This window comes from Oryzias latipes, chromosome 13 (assembly GCF_053564925.1).
Source record: "Oryzias latipes strain Hd-rR chromosome 13, Olatipes_Hd-rR_3.1".
NCBI classification, from domain to species: Eukaryota; Metazoa; Chordata; class Actinopteri; order Beloniformes; family Adrianichthyidae; genus Oryzias; species Oryzias latipes.
The window spans coordinates 4565780-4585555 of NC_136249.1; the positions used below are offsets into that span (position 1 = coordinate 4565780).

Below are 19776 nucleotides of genomic sequence, written 5' to 3' on the forward strand. Positions count from 1 at the left end.
TAGAAAATCTGACACTAAGATGAACGAAAATGATCTGTCCATCAATACACTGTGGGTTAGGAGGGATGAAGCAGACAGGGAGCAGTGTGGCAGTGTGCACGTGCACGTGGGGGTGGAGATACATGCATGCTGCCGACGTGAACCGTGTGTTCATAAGGGGAACCAGATCCTACCCAGCCAGACCAGGAGAGGGGAGGAGAGCCCCCCAGGCCAGTAGCCCCCCCAGCATCCGGACCCAGGCAGCCCGGGAGGGGGGGAGGAGGGGATCGCCCACCCCACCAGCCAGGCACAGAGAAGGCCCCCCCTACAGGGGCCCCCCCAATGCCCAGAGGCATAAGCGAACCCAGTGTCCGGCCCCCAGGCCACAGGACAGGAGCGCTTAGCCGTACCAGGCGGCAGCCATGGGGGCCACCGGGCGCCGGACACCGAGACAAGCGCCAAGGACAAAGCCAGGGCCCCCGGAACCCATGAGCCGGCCACCACCCGACCGGCGCCCGGTCTCCGCAAGCCAGCCCAGGCACGCGACCCGAGCAACCCAGGGATCGCCACGCACCCACAGCCACCCCCCATAACCCTACACACTACAACCCCCCCCGCCATAATATCTGAGCCCCCCTCCCCAACCCTCTCAGTGCCCTCCCCTCTCTGTGATGGGGAGGGAAAGCCCCAGAGGGTCCCAGCGAGCCAGCCCCCAGGTCCGTCCCACCCATGCACTCACTCACGCACACATACTCACAATCATCTGGTTACCCTCCCCACCCCCCGCCGCCACGCAGTAACCCCCCCCCCCCAGCCGGCCAACCCCCAGCGCCGTATGCCCGACCATTCCCGCAGCCGACAGGCCACCCATAAGCCCGGCCGCCCTGAGAGGACCAGGGTGAAGACCGGCCGACCCCACCCATGTATGGAGGTGTGGGAGTGCTGTGTGTGTGCTGCAGGTAAAATAGGAGGTCTCCAGTGTGGGGGGCCCCACTGCTGCCAAGCAGCAGAGCCCCCCACTCCGGGGTCCCTCTGTGAGTGGTGTGTATTTGCTGTGTGTGTGCTGCTAGCATGCAGTGTTTGTGTCTACAGAGGAAGTTAAAATTGTTGGGGGGGGCCAGCGAAAGGTGAGCACGGATGTTTCACCGTGCCCCCCTCCACCAGACCCTCCCCACAAGGCCCTAGATGAATCAGAGTGTCTAATATGCAAATAAAAAGCGGGGTGGAGGGCGGGTGCCAACGCGAACCCAGAGAGGGGCATCCCCAGTGAGCCCCGCCAACATACCCCTCCCATCCAGTTCCCGGAGCCCTATGTGCCTGTGTGCAATGTTTGTTTGGGTGAGAGCGGGGAGGAGTAGGCAGATGGGCACAACCGGGGGAGAAGGCTCCCCCGAGTGACCGGCCCCCCAGCCGGCCGCGGTAGGCGCCCCCCCCCTCCCAGAGCGGCCAGGCAGCCAGGAAGCGGCAAGCCAGCTGCAGTTGGAGGCCAGAGCCTCGTAGCGCCGAGAGACAGCCAGCAAGGAAGGGTCCCAGTGCCAGAACGGAGGGGCACGGGGTCCAGCCCCACCATTCATGCCCTGGCCTCCGTAAGGACTAGCACACCCCCCCCCCCCCCCAGCCCCCCCCAAAAAAGTTTTGTACACGTTCAAGTACAGCAGAGATCACAGGTCATACAGTCATACAGAGACCGGACAGCCCTTAGTAAGGCTCCCCGGACCCCAGACTCCCAGAGCACCCCCCACAGGATACCACGGGGGACGCGGTCGAACGCCTTCTCCAAATCCACAAAACACATATGAACTGGATGAGCGAACTCCCACAATCCCTCCAGCACCCTAGATAGGGTGTAGAGCTGGTCCACTGTTCCACGACCAGGACGGAAACCGCACTGTTGTTCCTGAATCCGAGGTTTTTAGTCCTTTATTCTTGTTGATTTGGTTTGGATGTTTTTTTGGGTTTTTTTTCTACAAAAAGTGCGCTATTTGTTAGGTGGTGCACCACCAATCAATCATCAGTTATACATTCACACAATGACGAATCAACTTAGGATATTTGGACATATTAATAAATATTGCTTGAAAGGGAGTGGAAGGAAGCGGTCTTATATAATCCCACCCCTGTTCTACTGTAACCATTTTATCACATGATTTATCAATATCTGGTTCATAACTTTATCAGACAGAATTAAGAATCCTGAAATATCAATAAAGCATGTGACAAAGATGAATTACTTAAATTATTATGTAAAAAAAATAACTTTTAGAAATCAACATGGCTAATGCAGATCATTTATCCAAAATATATGCAGATTATGTTGCTTATAAAAGTCATTGATATGAATAAAAAATAAAAAAAAATAAAACTATATCAGTAAAAAAGACACAACACTGTTTCAAAATATCTTAGCAAAATTTGATCAAATATCAAAAGTTTAAATATGTGCAAAATTAGGTTACATTAGGAAAAATCATGAATCAATCTTTCAACTTTTGAAGCAAGTGAAGTAATATCACTAGAAATCAATCAATTAAACCATTTTCAATAATTGATTAATCATTTATTTTATTTTTTTATAATAAGGTAATGCTGTGAAGTAAAAATAAAAAAGGGTCTATAATCTGTTGAATGACCAAGGTTAGTATTCCTTCTTCTGCTGATTAACAGCCGTTCTTCTGGAAACAGAGTTTATAGTAAAGTTTGTTTTAAAATAGCTACCGCAGTGATATGGAGCATTTAAGTTATGTGACCAGAACTTCTTTTTTAAGCATGCAGGCGTGGTAATATTGACATCCACCAACAGGAGGGAGCAGGTGGGGCTGCATTTCCTGCATAGGGGGTTGCTTCATTTCACACTTGCAGGAGACTGCTGCAGGTCTTCTTTCAGTCTGGTAACCATGGCCTGCAGGGATGGACACTGATTTGATGAATGACAGAATAGCAGGTGTTGAGCTCCAAGCTGGACTCCATGGAGACAAAGACCAGGAAATGCCAACCACAATTAGCTCTGTGATGGACTCACCCCCCACATCCCCACATCTGTCCTCATTCAAAGGAGGCTATTCAGCAAAAGATTGTTGTCCTCAAGGTGCTCCACAGCCAGTGGAAGACCTCTGCCACCAGACTGCTTTGTTCAACAGGGGGTCAGGGACAAATGGGAGGTGATGAAGATCTAATGCAACTAAAGACCAAACAATTAATGAAATGAAGATAAAATATAAATTTTATTCTTTTTCACTGACAATCAGTTACTTGTCTGCATTGTTTTCTGTCAAAAGTGATTAGGACAGAGATGGAGACACCTTCAAATAAAAAGCTGAAACTGAACTTGACTTGAGAGTTTCCTCTGAACCTGAAGGCGTGTAAATGTATGTTAGTGCAACCCCCAGATTGGAAAAACATTTTGTAATACTACTTTTACAGTTTCATACTTTCAGTATTTTTACTGACAGAGGGTTACGACGGAGTTTTAGGGCCAGTTTACAAAAAAAAATTAATTACGACTTTTAAGTCGTAAATTTACGAGAAAGAAAGTCATAACTGTTAAATTACGAGGTTTTTTTTCTCGTAAATTTACGACTTAAAATCTCGTAATTATACTTTTTTATTTTATTTTATATTTTTTTGGTGGCCCTAAAACTCCATCGCAGAGGGTTGAATCCTCGGCGAGAAGAAAAGTTTTCTTGTCAACAAAAGATCAGAGGGGGCGGGGCTTGGTATAGAGCAGCAATTATCTGCCGCTGACACAGTGTTGAACTTTGACCGTTGAGCAGCGGGAATGACAGGAAACGCAGACAAGACAACAGCGATGTGTTTATGACGTTACACTAGCAAGGAGGGTACAGTGTAACGAAAGATCTGTGAATTTCTTTAACCCTTGTGCTTTCCTAGGCACTTTAACATTGGGAGTTGGGTCATCTAGACCCAGTAGACAGTGCTATGAACCTTTTTTCTTAATTGATTTGTGATCTTCACTGGTGTCCATGGATTACATGAAATCTTTCCACCTTTATCCACCTTTGTCATGGTAGGGAGAACACATTAATGTAAGGGTGGGGTCATCTAGGATAGCACAAGGGTTAAAACTGTTGCTGATAGCATTGCACTGGTTTAGCTCAGCGGTTACTTCAACTCAACTCTTTTGAAGATTACACTTTTACCCTTTCTGGGTTTGAAACCACGGCCGCTGTTCAGTGCATTTGCCTTTTTTTTCTTTCTAGTCTTCTAGGCCAGTGTTTTTCAACCTTTTATGAGCCACGGCACGGCACACTTTAACCTTGACAAAATCCCGCGGCAACTCTCAAGTCAAAAGGAGAAATTCCATAGTCTGTATTGATCTACAGCCCCTCCACAATCTCACATGCATTTTGCGATAATTGTGGCAGAAAAAGCTGAAAGTTTCAGCAGTTTTTTCTGAAATATGTAATAAAAGTTGAGTTAAAATATTTAAAACTGTTTGATGTGTTTTCGTTGTTGATTCAAGAAGTTAAGAGGAGCGACTCATTGTGCGCTGAAACGCTTAGCACTTTAACCAAATGCATCATGGTACATGTAGTGCATAATCCGCCAAACGCAGACAGACTCTCGTCTCTGAGCTTCATTGTTTTGTTCACTTGTTCCACGGTCTGATACCAGATTCTGTGGAAAGCTACACCACTAAAGACGAGCTTTAGCTGGTATTTCTGTTGGAACTGAGAGACTTTATGAGCAGAATTAAGAACAAGGAAGTGAAGACTTTAACCACTTCTGATTGGTCAGACTGATGACGTGTGATTAAGCCTCCAAGACTGATTGGTGGAGACAGTTAAAGGGGCGGGACTTCTCCAAAAAACAGCTGAAGCTACGGCTCAGTCGCGGTACCGTATTTCTTATCAAAATGTCTTTAATAGAATCAAATAAACACAAAGAAAAAGTATTTTATGATCTTTCATATTCCTAACTACTCAGTGTTTTATCAGGGCCTGTTTGGATGAACTCAGAGCTGATATCCTGGAGATGGTAAATGTTCTTAGATCAGTTAATGAGGGCAATTTCCCACGGCACACCTAAAACACCGGTCTAGATGACCCAGGGTAGCACAAGGGGTCACTGGTGTCCATGGATTACATGAAATCTTTCCACCTTTATCCGCCTTTGTCATGGTAGGGAGAACACGTCAATGTAAGGGGGGGGGGGTCCCCTAAGATAGTTAGAGGCATCTCTTGAACAGTAAGCTTTCTTGAAGTCACACTCTCCAATAAAACATGTTTTAAATAAATAAAAAACAACAACTGATGAATGTGTCCAAGGAGCATTTAGAGGATTTAGTCTTCTTTAAAATTTCTATGGAAATGGCTTATTACTGTCAAAAACATGTAAAAACATCTGAAGACATGTTTGCAGCAGCTCCTTCTGTTAGTAAGGAACTGCAATGGAAAGGCTCAGCTTCAGATGGGTTTTACAGTAAGAACTTTGGATTTGTGCTTCCATGCTGGATTTCATTTCAGCTCCAGTCTTTGTTTAGGAATCTGGTGATCATAATCCACCTTAATTCATGGTGTTGGTACCATAACCTTTCGGCCTGGAACTTCCGTTCAAGGTCCTCGGACTAATATTGACGTCACATTATGTGATTGGCTATACGTTGGTCCGATGATGTGTCAGATAGTGATTGGTCTGGACAAATTATGATACTACCATAGAAGAAGAAATAAAGAAAGTCTGTTGTAAACAAACACAGCTCAGACATAAAGCGAGATTGTCTTCTAAACGTGCCTTTATTATTGTTATGATTATTATTGAATGCATGTTCGCTTATAGTTTTTTCTTTAATCCATGCGCCCAGTGCTTTATTATTGGCAGAACAACATTTAGCCGTGCTAACAACATTTTCAGCCACGGCTAAACTTAAACTGGAATAACAAGCGGATTGTGACAACATGTCTTTATTAAGATTACAAAGACTTTTGTCAGACATATATATATATATACTTGTATAGCACTTTTCTACCTACAAGGCCCAAAATGCTTTACAGTCACAGACCCATTCACCCAGTCACACACACACATTTGCGCGCTGGTGGCGGCTCTGGTGCCGGGCGCGGGTGCCGCCCTGCCACCGGGGGCAGGGTGGGGTTTGGTGTCTTGCCCAAGGATGCATTGACTCATGGGTGTGCAGGGTGGGAATTGAGCCTGTGGTTTTGTGATCATGGGTTGGCTGCCGTGCCGCTGCACCACGGTACCCCACAATTTGTGAGGGAAAATAACTTTAGGTTATTACAAATGAAAATTTGTAGAGCCCGAGCAGATGTCGATGCTACGTTGTTTGTCCAAGTGGGGTTACCTTAATGTGACGCTACCTTTAGTCGAAAGGACTCAGAACGGAAGTTCCAGGCCGAACGGTTATGGTACCTACAGTGGAACCAGAACTCTGACATTGTTCTTTTAGTTAGGAACAACACCATACAGTGCCTTGTGAAAGTATTCGGGCCCCTAAATCTTTTCAACCTTTTGCCACATTTCAGGCTACAAACATGAAGACATAAAACTAATTTTTTGTGAAGAATCAACAACAAATGTGACACAATCATGAAGTGGAACAAAATTTATTGAATATTTCAAACTTTTTAACAAATAAAAAACTGAAAAATTAGGCATGCAAAATTATTCACCCCCTTTAAGATAATATTTTGTAGCACCACGTTTTGCTATGATTACAGCTGTTAGTCGCTTTGGGTTTGTCTCTATCAGTTCAGCACATGGAGAGACTGAACTTTTTGCCCATTCCTCCTCGCAAAACAGCTGGAGCTCAGTGAGGTTGGATGGAGAGCATTTGTGAACAGCAGTTTTCCATTCTTTCCACAGATTCTCCATTGTATTCAGGTCTGGACTTTGACTTGGCCATTCTAACACCTGGATATGTTTATTTGTGAACCATTCAATTGTAGATTTTTTTTCATTTTTTTTATGTTTAGGATCTTTGTCTTGTTGGAAGACAAATCTCCGTCCCGGTCCCTGGTCTTTTGCAGACTCCATCAGGTTTTCTTCCAGAATGGTCCTGTAGTTGCCTCCTTCCATCTTCCCATCAATTCTAACCATCCTCCCTGTCCCTGCTGAAGACAAACAGGCCCAAACCATGATGCTGCCACCACCATGTTTAACAGATGGGATAGTGTGTTCAGGGTGATGAGCTGTGTTGCTTTTACGCCAAACACAACGTTTTGTTTGTTGCCAAAATTTCAATTTTGGTTACATTTGACCAGAGCTCCTTCTTCCACATGTTTGGTATGTCTCGCAGGCGGCCATACAACGGATCAGTCTTCTCCTTGTTTGAGTTGAAAGTTTAGACGGACGGCCGGGTCTTTGTAGATTTGCAGTGGTCTGATGCTCTTTCAATTTCAATATTATAACCCAGTGAGACCCATCAAGGTATACAATGCCTCCACCCTATTCTTTTTTTTAAATGAAATAAATATTGTCATTGCAATTTTAAATAATATTGCTGGGAATATAAATGCAGATAAGGGTCAGTGTACCTCCACCTGAATCTTGGCAGTGTAAGAACATTTTTACAGCTACAATTGTATGAGGCCAGAACAGTCTCATAATTCAGAATTGCACACACTCCGAGTGTGTTTGTGAAACACAGGGTGTGCATTTGTGAAACACAACGTGTGCATTTCCAAATTTATTTAGCACGTTTGCATAAAATGACATTTTTGAATCGAAGTGTGTGCATTTGTGACTCGGAGTGTGTGCAATTCTGAATTATGAGACTGTTCTGGCCTCATACAATTTCTCATGGTAATATTTGGTCTGTATTACAAACTTCAAATTATAATTATGTGGAATTACTTTGTCTTTGTAGTCGCCTGCCAGAGAGCTGTATAAATCTTCTAAGGCAAATTAGAAAATGTGACCTTGAGATGGACCTTATACAGCTTAATGCCAAAAAGACCAGCCTTGAAATAGAATTCCTGGAGCACCACCTTCAGGTGAGAAACAGTATGGGAAAATGCAATCTGTTACTTGTTGAATGGAGTATAAAGCAATAAATTCACTTTTTTATTACAGAAAATAAAGAAATAAAAAAGAACACCCCCTGTTCCGCAGCACGTAACCATTGAAATGTCCTATAATGGCAGTTAAAGTGTATAAATTACATAACATTAAATGCACGACATTGTATTAAAAAAGAAAGTAAGGCAAATTATACCCTGGTGAAATTTGGGGCAGACTGATGACTCCCTAAAAATTCTGGCATCATGAACAGATCCTGGCCATTTGGCTTCAATGTTTGTGATGAGGTGGGTGACATTTTATCTGGTCAGTGGGGAACAGTAATCAGTATGATTCAAAGATTCAAATATATTGTTACCTGTACATTGATGCCATTCATTGACTTCCTATCAACATATTCTCCTTCATTGACTGAAGTAGCTTTAAGAGGCATGTGTGTTCCATCCATGCACCAATTACATTTGGGAACCCTGAAATTGGAGGAAATATAATTAGAAACGTTGTAATGATTGTGATTGTAACCAGTATGGATATAGTGCTAAAGCAGTGCTATCTAATTGAAACTGTGTCAAATAAAATAATAGGATGAAGCTGCTATTCTGTGGAAGTCCTCTTTAATGACCCTCAGTGGTTTGTGGCCAGGGAACTGCACAAAAGGTCCTAGGAGGCGTTTGAGTGCCAGATATACTGTCCAAATTGCCCTACACACTGTTGCCTTTCCTACATGTCCTGCATCACTCACGCTGTACTTAAAAACTCCCCATGGCAAAAAACGAAGGGTGATGCATAAAATGTGCTGGGTGGTCAGCGCTGGTCCACGATGTATGACGTTTGACATGAACGGCTTCAAAAGATTCCTTAAATAAATTAACCAGTATTTTGAAAAACAATAACTATAATAAATATTTATTCAGATAAGAAAAAAACATATATACGTGGTCTAATCACCAACTCACAGCAAAAAAGACTCCATATTATCTGAGCTTCTTCATCTACTAAATAATCTTCAAATGGACACGCCATGCTCCGTCACCTCTCTGACACCAACTAATCTTTAACAAAGATCCAGAACAGGTAACATAACCAGGGGGGTATTCCAGGAAGCATGTTTAAACTACCCTGACTTTAAGCCTGAACTCTGGCTGAAATCCGCCTGAACTCGCTTACTCTGGGTATGTCGGTTCCAAAAGACCGGATATGAGTTAGCGTAATTACGCTCCACTTGGTAACCCTGGGTTAATGCACGTGCACGGCAGGTACATAAAGACATTCTCAATGGATCACCGATTTCCGGAGTAACCATGGAAACGCGTGGTGGAAAAAAGAGAGAGCGCTATACTTCAGTGAGACGGAGTCTGAGATTTAAATGACGGTGTATGAAGATTATACGTCCATTAGATGAAAGTCTTCCGGGAATTCCCGGAAATCCGGGTTTTTGAGCAAACCGAACGTACTTTCCGGGAAATAAAGACCTGATCTCTACGGACAAATCGCTTTCCGGATTAAAAAATGGTCTGAAATCAGCTAATTTTAGCTTTATTTTCTATATTTCTCCGCAGATCGCTTCCTCTATGGTCGTGGCCATCTCTCGTCTTCCCGGCCTAATTGACCAATGACGGGACGTTTTAGTTGCTTTCGGATGCGTCGACGGGTCTGATTGGCTCTGTCTGCACCACGTGGTCAGCGTGACTTGCTTCCCTAGAGACCAAAACTGGCGGACCCACGCTAAACTTTCACAAACACATCTGAAGAGTTTGCAATCAAATTTGTGTTAAAATAATGGCAGGCATCGTCATTATTGAGCGTGGTCACGACCTCAGTTGTGAGAAGACGATAAAAAACAAATTGAAGTGGTCTTGGCTGGAAAAAAAAGATTTTTAAGGTAGTGTAGGTCAAATACTTTTTTGTGTAAAATAATCTCAAAACCACATTTTGAAATAATTTCAATTTTAGTTTTGAGTTTCAGTTTTTATTTTGAATACATTTCTCTATCTAATTTATTTGTATTTCCTAATTACCATGATTTAGTTCAGTATAGTTGACATTAATTATAAGTATTTGATGGTTTGGACCCGCACTCCCTTAAAAAATAATGTTTACAATGTTTAGTTTGTATGTTTGTTTTGATATTTCCCAGATTACTTAGTATTGGTGTTAAAGAATTGATGTATTATGTTATAGAATTATAGTTTAAAGCAGATCCCATATTTTGATGTAATTATAGTTTGAGAAAACAGTGCAAGTGGATGTTGTACATCAGTCATTTCTAAAGCAGAAATAATGTATAAATAACTGAGGTATTTTCATAGAATATCATAGTTACTGGTGTTCTTTTTGCCATTTGGGGCTTTGATGTTACTATATTTTAGCAATTGTATGTTTTGCAGCTTTAAGGAAAAGCGTAGATTGTAGGATTGTGTTACTTTGAGCAATTTTCCAAATTCTTTTTTGGGACCAGCAAGTCCTTAATGGAGAGTCAAACTAGGGGTTTGAATGACAAATTATGATGCTCCAATTAGTCTTAGTTTCTTGATAAAGAAGTGAATAACTAGCTGCCAGAATGCACCAGAATGCATCTAAGACCACGTATTTTTCCAAAATTTCGCTGTGTGCCCGCCATATCGCTCAAAGAAAAGTTCAGGGATTTTTTCCTTACCTGACTTTCATCACTGTATATATATATACATAACCTATCCAACTTTGCCAACTTAAATGAATTACTTCTATTGGTAACAAGTAATTGACTTAAATTTATTCAACCTTATTTCTCACGTCTATCCAATTCAATAATTATTTTTACAATTCAAATTTATATATTTATCTAACTAAATGTCATTTTACTCCAATTCAATTCAATTCAATTCAATGTTTTTCCATCCTAATTTATTGTACTTCTTGAACTCTCATATGTCTAAGTTAGAGGCTGCAGATATTCTCATTTTTATAACAATAAAATGAAAGAAACAATATGGATTTGCAATAAAAAGTCATATACCATTTCTCCGACTTTAACATTACAAAACTTAGTAATAGGGGTGGTTAAAAACCTCATCATCCTCTCCTTCCCTCTCACTCATGGTGCAGACACAATTAAACATAACTGGACATAATAACTAGACAAAACATGGTAAAATATACCTCTGTTTTTGGAACTGAAAGCTGAGGTTATCCACTTCCCTTTGAGCAGTGGGAGTGTAGGAAATTTTCAGAGGTCAAGTTAAATGAGTAACAATCTTTATCATTCCATGGGTATTTTTTCCTTTGACGTGGTACCAACACATTCACAATCAAAAGAGCATACCATCTCCTCCTTCCCAGAGGGAGGTTTACTTTTCCTCAAAATCTACAATTCATATAAACATACAAAACAATTTATTCTAATCCCCTTAAAGACATTCTAAACTCCAATTCATCTTTATTACTTTAATGTACAAAATGAAGTAAAAATATAAAAATAAAAAATCTCCCAAATACAATGACTTCCCCCCCTGAGGCCACTGAATAGATTCTCCCAGAACCTTAAATACAGCTCTGTTCCCAGGTAAGAGTTTGCCCAAGCACTCTGTGGAAGACAAACACAGGTGAGTACGGTATATCTAGCAGTTACACCTTAATGTAATTATGCTGAAGACTAACATTCCTTTCTTCCAGGTAGCTGCCAATTCATCTACACGCCAAATAAGAAATATAAAACCGTGTAAAACTCTGATTAATAAACCTTCAAATTCATTCAAATCTATAAAATGTGCCATTTATTACTGTTAAAAAATGCTACTCTGTGAAATGTTGTGTGGCCAGGTACCATACATACCTGTGTACCAATACCTTTACTGAAGTAATGAAGGAGCTCTTCATTCCACTCATAACCTCTGCTTTCTGGTACAGGGCCCAGGTGTTGGTTTGTTCGATTAAGTCTGCAAACGAGGCTCTGATTGGCTGTGAGCTGCAACCCCCGTACAGGTGCAGATGGCAGCGCATGCAGCTACAGTGCTGCTGTTACTGAGCCCGTTGATTTCTCCCGGGCTCTCTGGACTTTCTGCACCCTCATCGGACGCTGAGCTCGGCAGGATGGAGCTCCGGCGGGTCCGCATGCTCGCTGCTCAGCCCCGGTACGGCGAGTGCTGGGCACGAGCCCTGAAGGAGCTGGGAGTGCGGTGCAAGGACATGACGTCAGAGAGCCAGAGACTCATGGCACTGCGCTTCACACACTGTCACCTAAGCAGGTGAGAACCAATGCCTCATGGGGACTGTCCTGGTTTGAGCCACAGAGCTGACGTGTTCGGACTGAATACAATTAGTGATCATTGTGATCCTCAAGGTGGTTCTTTCATGAATATTTTTCTAATAAGAAAATAAATGACTAGATTTTCATTATGAATGTAGGCCTAATGATGCGCCTTTATGTCTGTGCAGCTCAGGCAGAGATTTCCCAGCATGCCCTGAGGGCTCTGATGTCAGTAGGTGTACAGGTGGAATGGATGCAGTGGCCTTCAACACCTTTACAGAGTTCTTCACCCATACTAATGCCATCTGCCACTTCCTGCAGTCTGAAGCTTGGCAGAACCGCGCTGAAGACACCATGTCCAAGTAAGCAGCTGATTTAATGGAAACATTCAGTACACTACTCACAATCAGTTGGACATTATTTTCACGAGTGTGTTTCCGTTTTTAGTCTGAATTTTATGAAATACGTTGGTTCTCTTCAGTATTGCTAATAAAGAATGAGAAGAAACACCATTTTCATTAGTTTAATTTTCACCCCCCAAGTTGATACGCTAATAGGAATAGCCTTAATTAACCAACCTTGACCATGTCAATATCTGGTATTTTCCACTATTTGTTGCAATGACAGCTTGACAGTGACATCTCATGCTCTGCACCAGACTAATAATGTTCTGACATGTTACACTATTCTACAAGTATGCAACTCTGCCTAATCATTTGGGGGTGGGGTCCGATCATCCAGTCTCTGCTTTAGCTGGTCCCGGACGTGCTCTGTTGGGTTCAGGTCAGGGGTCATTGCTGGCCAGACCATATGAGGCACTCTGACTTCCTGAACTACAGATGTGACAATTCTGGCACCAGTGGTGGAGCATTATCATCCATGAGCAGAAAGTTGGGGGTGTTCTGGTGGAATTAGGGGGATGATGATGGTTCTATGATGTCTCTGAAGTAAGAACGTGCAGTGACTGGACCATCTGCAAGAACCAATTGGGTTTTGCTCGGTTGACTTGCAATTGTCTTGTGTGCACTGCAAATGTTCATGGCTGTGTCTTGCTGTCAGTGAATTCACCTGCAACGGTCGTCTGTCAGTATTTTCTATGGGTGATGTCACACGTGATCCATCCAGTTATATACACTCAATGAGTACTGGTCATGGTTGTGGCCTGTCACTGGAGAGGCTTTACTCCTGGGTCTGTCAAACTCTGCCAGTAGTTCTGTTTCTTGATGCGACTCTGCTGATGACACTTTGAGACTCATCAAGATCACCTACAACCTCTGTCTACCACCAACCCTAAGGCGCTACAGCCAGTTGGCTTACTGGCAAAACCTGCTTTTTATACCCACAGTATGTTGACATTGATGCCACATTGAAAAGGTTTTGTTTTAGAATTTGGGTATTTTAGCTCCAATTAGTAAAACACACTGAACAGTGAGACCATTATATGGAAAACATATAAGGTGTGATTTATACAATGCCTCTATAGCCCAAAAATCTGTGGAACAACGAACACTGTTTACATCCCCTGAGTTTTTTTTTTCTCTCTATGGTACTGTGAGTGTATTTTGGTTCAAATCAGTAAAACACATTTTTAGTTCTCTAGGATTTGAAAGAATGATTTGACACTCAAGCTTTTTAGCTCATTTAAAACTAACACAATTTAGAGGGTTTCTCCCCCCAGTTGGCTTCATTTTTTATTTCAATAAAATCAGCTCTGTTCTAACTTGATGTAATTTATGAAATATAACCCTCACCTCACTTTGAGTGACTAATTTATTGGCTGGTTAACTTGAGCCATTCCTTAGTTCTGGATGATTCCCGCAGGATCAGAGGTGGGTCTGTTGGCGCTTAATCGATGACTGAACACACCAATCAGACTCCAGTCTTTCTCACAGGTTAACTGAGACGTCAGCAGGAGTCGCTGAGGAGCTCCACTCAACCAGGCAGATGGCTAAAGACCTTCTGGAAGCCCAAAGTGCTGCCTTACAGGCACAGGAGGAAATCCTGTCCAACGGAGAGGAGCTCCGAGGCCTCCTGAGAGACTCCACACAAGGTTAGAAACGCTACAGTCTTTGTCTGGCTGTGCGATGCAGCCATGAGGGATCCAAAACAGGAGTTGGATTAAAAGCTTTTTGTCAGATTTTTGTTGGAGTATTTTTTTTAATGGAATTTGTTATTTGATATTTGATCAAACAATTCAGTGCCTGAAATTTCTACTCTCTTATAACTTCCAGCTACTACTTTTCTCTTCTTTTTTATCCTGAACTAGAGCTGCACTAAGCGGCCAGGCTTTCACCTTCCTGGTGTGCTGCAGTGACAGAACCTCTGGTGTCTTGCAGGTCTGCAGTCTGTGTTCTTGGACCTCAGCAGAGTATCCAAGGAGCAGCAGGGGGCGCTGTCTGAGCTCTTCCACAGAGTCTCCTTCTTGCAGAGTTTCCTGCTGATGGAGGCTCACAGTCTGAGCTCCTGCTGCTACAATGCTGCTGCTCTCTGCACCTCCTTCCTGATCACCTCCACACCACGCTCCTCCAGAGCCAGGTAACTCTCCTCCACCGGAGGAGGAGGAGGAGCAGCAGCTTTCATGCTTGTACAGCTCAGCTGTGTGTGTGTTCAGGTTGATCCTGCTATGTTTGGTGTGCTTAAATTTCTACTTGGAAAGGAAGATATACCAGTTTGTGGCCACTTCTGACCATCCTGAGCACCTGCACATGGTCAGTCACCTGAAGCCCAGCTGAGGAGTGAGGACACATGCTAGTATGACATTGTGTGTTGTGGGTTTTTAGGAGCTGCTGTCCGTGTACGTGGGTGTGCTGCGGCGGATCATGGTGGGTGTTGGGGTTTGTGTTCTGCTGCTGGTGTGCGTACGGTACAGGGACCCCGTGCAGCAGAGCCTGCAGATCCTGCAGCAGCTCAGAGAGATGCACAGCAGGCTGCAGGACGCGTTGCACTGCGCAGGTGAGTCCAACTGTGAGCTGTAAAGGGGCGGGAGCAGCTGCTGATCACACCCATATCTGCCTGCAGAGAGGTTTAGAGAGCTGGAGGAGAGGCATGTTGGACGTCACAAGGTGAGAGCAGCAGGAGATTCTGCCCGCACATGTGGGACAGTCACACTGCACCCTGCTGATGGTTTGTATTGATCATGTTTGCAGAAGCAATCAGAGAATAGAAATGAAAAGAAGCTTAGAAAGAAAAAGGAGGAGCAGAGCAGCTGGTCTCAGACTGAAGATGACCCTGATCTGTGTCTGCTTTCATCTGATGGTAAGTGTTTAGGCTGATGCCAGCGATTCTACTAGGATATACAGCAATTACAATCTGGAGGAAAAACCTGGGCAACTGGAGAAGCAATCCTTAAAATAGACCTCTAGGAGGAAAAATGTTTTAATGGACTCATAACGTCTAGTGCACTCAGGATGATCTATTCTTACACAGATGTGAAGATTAACAAAATACACACTCAGTTTTCACAGTTGGCTGTAAACATTTGATGCCATTTCTTGTCTGCAGTCCACGCTGCACCAAAAGCAGAGCAAAAATAATTCAGCTTTCTGGTGCGCTCCTACTTTCCTTTCCATACTTTAGTTGTTTTATGGAGTATTTTGAAGTGTTGTCAGATTAAAGAGGATTAGATTTTGTTAAGTCTGTGTAGAACACGCCCCTGTCTTAAATATTAGGTTATGTCATTTTTTTAGACCCCTGTGTTAGACCGTTGGCAGAAATAAACTGACCTTAAAATCAAACCCATTAAGAAGACAAAATCATAAAGAAATGTGCCCCCCCCACAGTGCAGAGTGGAGGCCTGCAGGATACTTAGTCATTTTTTAAGTGAAATTGCTTTCAAAATTATTCAGTAGGATTGGAGGATTTCCACACGTGTAATTAATTATTGCACAGCAAATTATTGCTTTTTCAATAACGACTTGTCCTTAAACATTTTCTGTCTTTCCAAGGAAAGGAAATCTTTCCAAGTCCTCATATCAGCTCATAAAGACAAAGAAGTGTTTTTTTTTTTCCTCCAAACATCCACACACTGATCTACAGAGACTAATTTAGAAGTAAAGCTGTGCATACCGGGAATGTGTGGGGCGTTCAAGAATACACTATACGCGGTTTCATGAAGGCGCATTCAGCCGGTGCTGTTCACACCGGACAAGCAGGGAGGAGGATTTTTCTTTAGTTTTTTTACGGTTTACTAGCGCTCAGCCACCATCTATGAAACTTGATGTGAAAAGTCAAAGCGGTGCAAATCTTGCACAGCTCTGTTCCTCTGAATGTCCATCTTGGTGTCACAGACTTCTGGCTGGGCACAAACTGCAATGACTTTCTCCTTCGTGATCATGTTTACAACAGTTGGCACCCATACGTCACTACCAATTGAGTCCCTGATTGATCAATGTTCAGCGATGTCCTGTTTCAGGCCCCCAAATAGCGCCCAGTCCATGAGCACCCACACTGTACGTAGAGCCCGGGCCAGTCTTAAAACCTCACTAAGCGACTCGTGAACCTGAGCGTTTTAGACGCGAAAGCTCAAATTCAGGTCTGTTTTTATAAATGAGAGTCAACGCAGTCGATGTAAACGCAACTTGACAACCTCTTGTTTTCCACACCAATATTCAGTCTCAGTTAATTGTCTAATTGGTGTTTTGCTTCTCACTCGCCAATCATTGAGATTTAGATTACAAAATTTGCTGATTAATGCAAAAATATTTCCTTTGTTTCTCAACGTTAAGTTATTGCCGACTGTCAGTCTATCACATCATCACGACCCACGAGTAACATGCCAACATGACTCCAGTCAACTGAACTGGGAACAAGAGTCTGTCTAGCCAAACTCCATTCTGTGTCTGTTCTGGCAGATCTCTGGGTGTGGGTGGGAGTTTAGGTGTGTCTCCTCTTGACTACAGTCTGCTTTCATTGTGAAACAGGGGGGTTACCTCATTCCTCCTCCCCTCTGGTCTACAGCATCTTGGTGGAGAACAAACAGGTTTGTCTCAGTTGATCACTGCTCAATAAAACTAATCTTTTCAAGTTCAGAGCTAAAAACACTATCTTTCTTTTCGACAACTATTTTAAAGACCCACTCCAATTGAATGTTGTTTCAATGTGATTTTCTGATGATGGAGGACTTGGAGAGGAAGAAAATTAAGTTTTAAATTGTATTTCTGAGTATTTATTTAACGTTTAATCGTGGTGAATCAGGAGTGGATGAAAAAAATGCAGTTTGAAAAAGCTTGTTACCTACAAACTATGACCAGCGGGCCACAAGTCTCCCTGCTCCGCTCCATTCTGATGCATCCACTTAAAAATAGATCCATTGATGTCTTTGTTTTCCTTGTCTGAGCTGGAATCTGGATCTAAATTGTACAGCTGGGTATCTCAAATATTGGTTACCATTTTTGTACCACCGCTTATATTGAATTGGGGTTGTAAGCTTGAGGGAGATGGTGTTAATAGGATGAGGGGAAATGGGGCAGGGCTTACTCTGAATCAGCAGACCTGCCCACAACTCAGATGAATTTCTGAGTAACTCCTGCTGCTCTGCACAAACTGTCCTAGAAAACCATAGAAGTCTTTGATTCTGACAAAAAAAAAGGCAATATCAAAATTAAAAGACCACTGGGAACACTTTGAAAATGGATCAAATGATGATTGGAGTGGGACTTCAAAGAAACTATTTGCATGTTTTTTTTTTTTTTTTTTTTTTATTCTACATGTTCTCTTTCTGTATTTTATGTTGGTCTTCGGCATGAAATTTTACAAAATATTTTTTTTTCTCCTTTCATACCTCCATTTGATCCCCTCTTCCTTCTCGGTTCAGCCTCGTTACAGCCTGAGGAGCAGGTGCTCAGAGACTCGCTAAACAGGAAAAATGTTCATTTTTTCTGCATGAAATGTGGTTTTTAGTTCAGATTTGAATGTTAATAAAAAGTTTTTAAGTAACAGGCATGATGAACTGTTTTCCCTGTACCTGAATGGCTCTTATATTTAAGTTTAAGCAAAGTTGGCGCTCCTTATAAACAGGTGGGTAACATCTAAGGGTTTTACTGTTGCATCTTGGGTTAGGGAAGCATGTTAAGCCAACATGAGCTAGGAAGTGTTCAATTGTGCTGAAGTCTCCAAAGAAAAGTTTTCACACCTGCTACAGTCAATTAAAGATGACCTTCTCCACATGTTCAGACTTTTTTTAAAAATCATCAGAGCTGAGAGAAACAGGAACATGTGGTTCTACTGAGCTCTGACTGCAAGTTAATCTGGCAATAGTGCTAAAAAGAAATCTTGGATTATTTCCATTCTGATATTAAGGTTGAATAGTACTGGCTTCTAGCTCTACGCAGAGCTTTTTTATGATTTAAAAGGCTATGTTTCCAGGTATTCAGAGGCTGCTCTGAACGGCGCCATTCTCTTTCCAACTTACGGGTTTCTTGTTTAAGAGAACGTGTTTCAGCGTTAAACCACGGTGCTACTCGGTTTTGTCTAACGAACTTTGGTTTCAGGCGGGCAACAACATCAAGTGTACTCCTGAGGGCTTGTAAGGCATCATTAACAAAGTGGTCATTTATACTAGGACTGATGCTATGGGAGCTGGACTCAGAGTATTTGCTCAGAATATCACTAAGTACTGGTTGAACTGTGAGTTTAAACTCAGACACAGAATGGTCGGTTAAGGTTCTTCTAAGATGTTTTTGTTCACTGGGGCGGTAGCATGTTCTAATGTAAACTGGAAGGTAATCAGAAAGTGATCAGAAATGATGGGGTTATGATGAAGGACACTCAGCTGGCTGATCTCTATACCATGGGTTAGAACAAGGTCCAGGGTGTGCTTATGACAGTGAGTGGGTTCATTCACACTTTGGGTGAAACCAACATGCTCTAATAAAGCTGCAAAAGCATTGCTTAGACCAGGGAGGTCAAACTCATTTTTACCAAGGGCCACATCAGCATAGTGGCTCTCCTTGAAGGGCCAGATTTACCTTATACATGTAACTAAATGTAATGGAAAATAAGCGTAACTACTCCTTAATGTTAAATTACTCATTTATTTACTATAACTTTTTAAAGTGACAATTACATAGAAAACATGTTTGCTTGTTACTCTGGCATAAATACTTTTAAATTTGATTCCGTCAGGTTAGGTTATATGGACAGTGTTTAAATCCTAATGTATAGTTGCCCAATCCGATATTTCAAGTCCGATTCTCCCGAGATATGAATAAATACACACCTTCCTCTTTCGGCTTTTCTCAACAGCGAAACAACCTCTCCTTCGAGGATGAGTCTCATGGTTAATTTGGCAATGTTTTACTCCGGTTGCCCTTCCTGACGCAACCCTCTTAATATATCTGGGCTTTGGACCGGCACAGAAGCAGAGAAGGGAATATATGAAGAAATACACAGCAATTTTTATTTTTTATTTTAAGAAATAAACTTTTATGCCCTTGCGGGCCACATAAAATGACATGGTGGGCCACATTTGGCCCGCAGGCCTTGAGTTTGACGTGTCCTAGATGGGCACTGGGATCATCAACATGAGTATTAAAATTATAATTCGATCATAATCTAAAACAGTAGTCGATAGGAAGTCT

At 42.5% G+C, this 19776-nt stretch overlaps 1 protein-coding gene across 2 annotated transcripts; it reads left to right on the forward strand.

Annotated features, from left to right (window-relative positions):
* Window positions 1-11522: 11522 nt before the first annotated feature.
* Window positions 11523-18135, forward strand: LOC101161666 (uncharacterized). 2 transcript variants are annotated; one of them, XM_004075944.5, is made up of 11 exons: window positions 11523-11555; window positions 11860-12197; window positions 12388-12561; window positions 14092-14249; window positions 14536-14734; window positions 14811-14907; window positions 14980-15151; window positions 15218-15261; window positions 15346-15454; window positions 17119-17177; window positions 18012-18135. In XM_004075944.5, the coding sequence occupies exons 2-11, from the start codon at window positions 11941-11943 to the stop codon at window positions 18051-18053; spliced, it is 1311 nt and encodes a 436-aa protein (XP_004075992.1). In that variant the 5' UTR covers window positions 11523-11555; window positions 11860-11940; the 3' UTR covers window positions 18054-18135. The 2 variants fall into 2 exon arrangements, with proteins under 2 accessions (XP_004075992.1, XP_011481308.1); XM_011483006.4 differs by lacking the exon at window positions 14811-14907.
* The last annotated feature ends 1641 nt before the right edge of the window (window positions 18136-19776 follow it).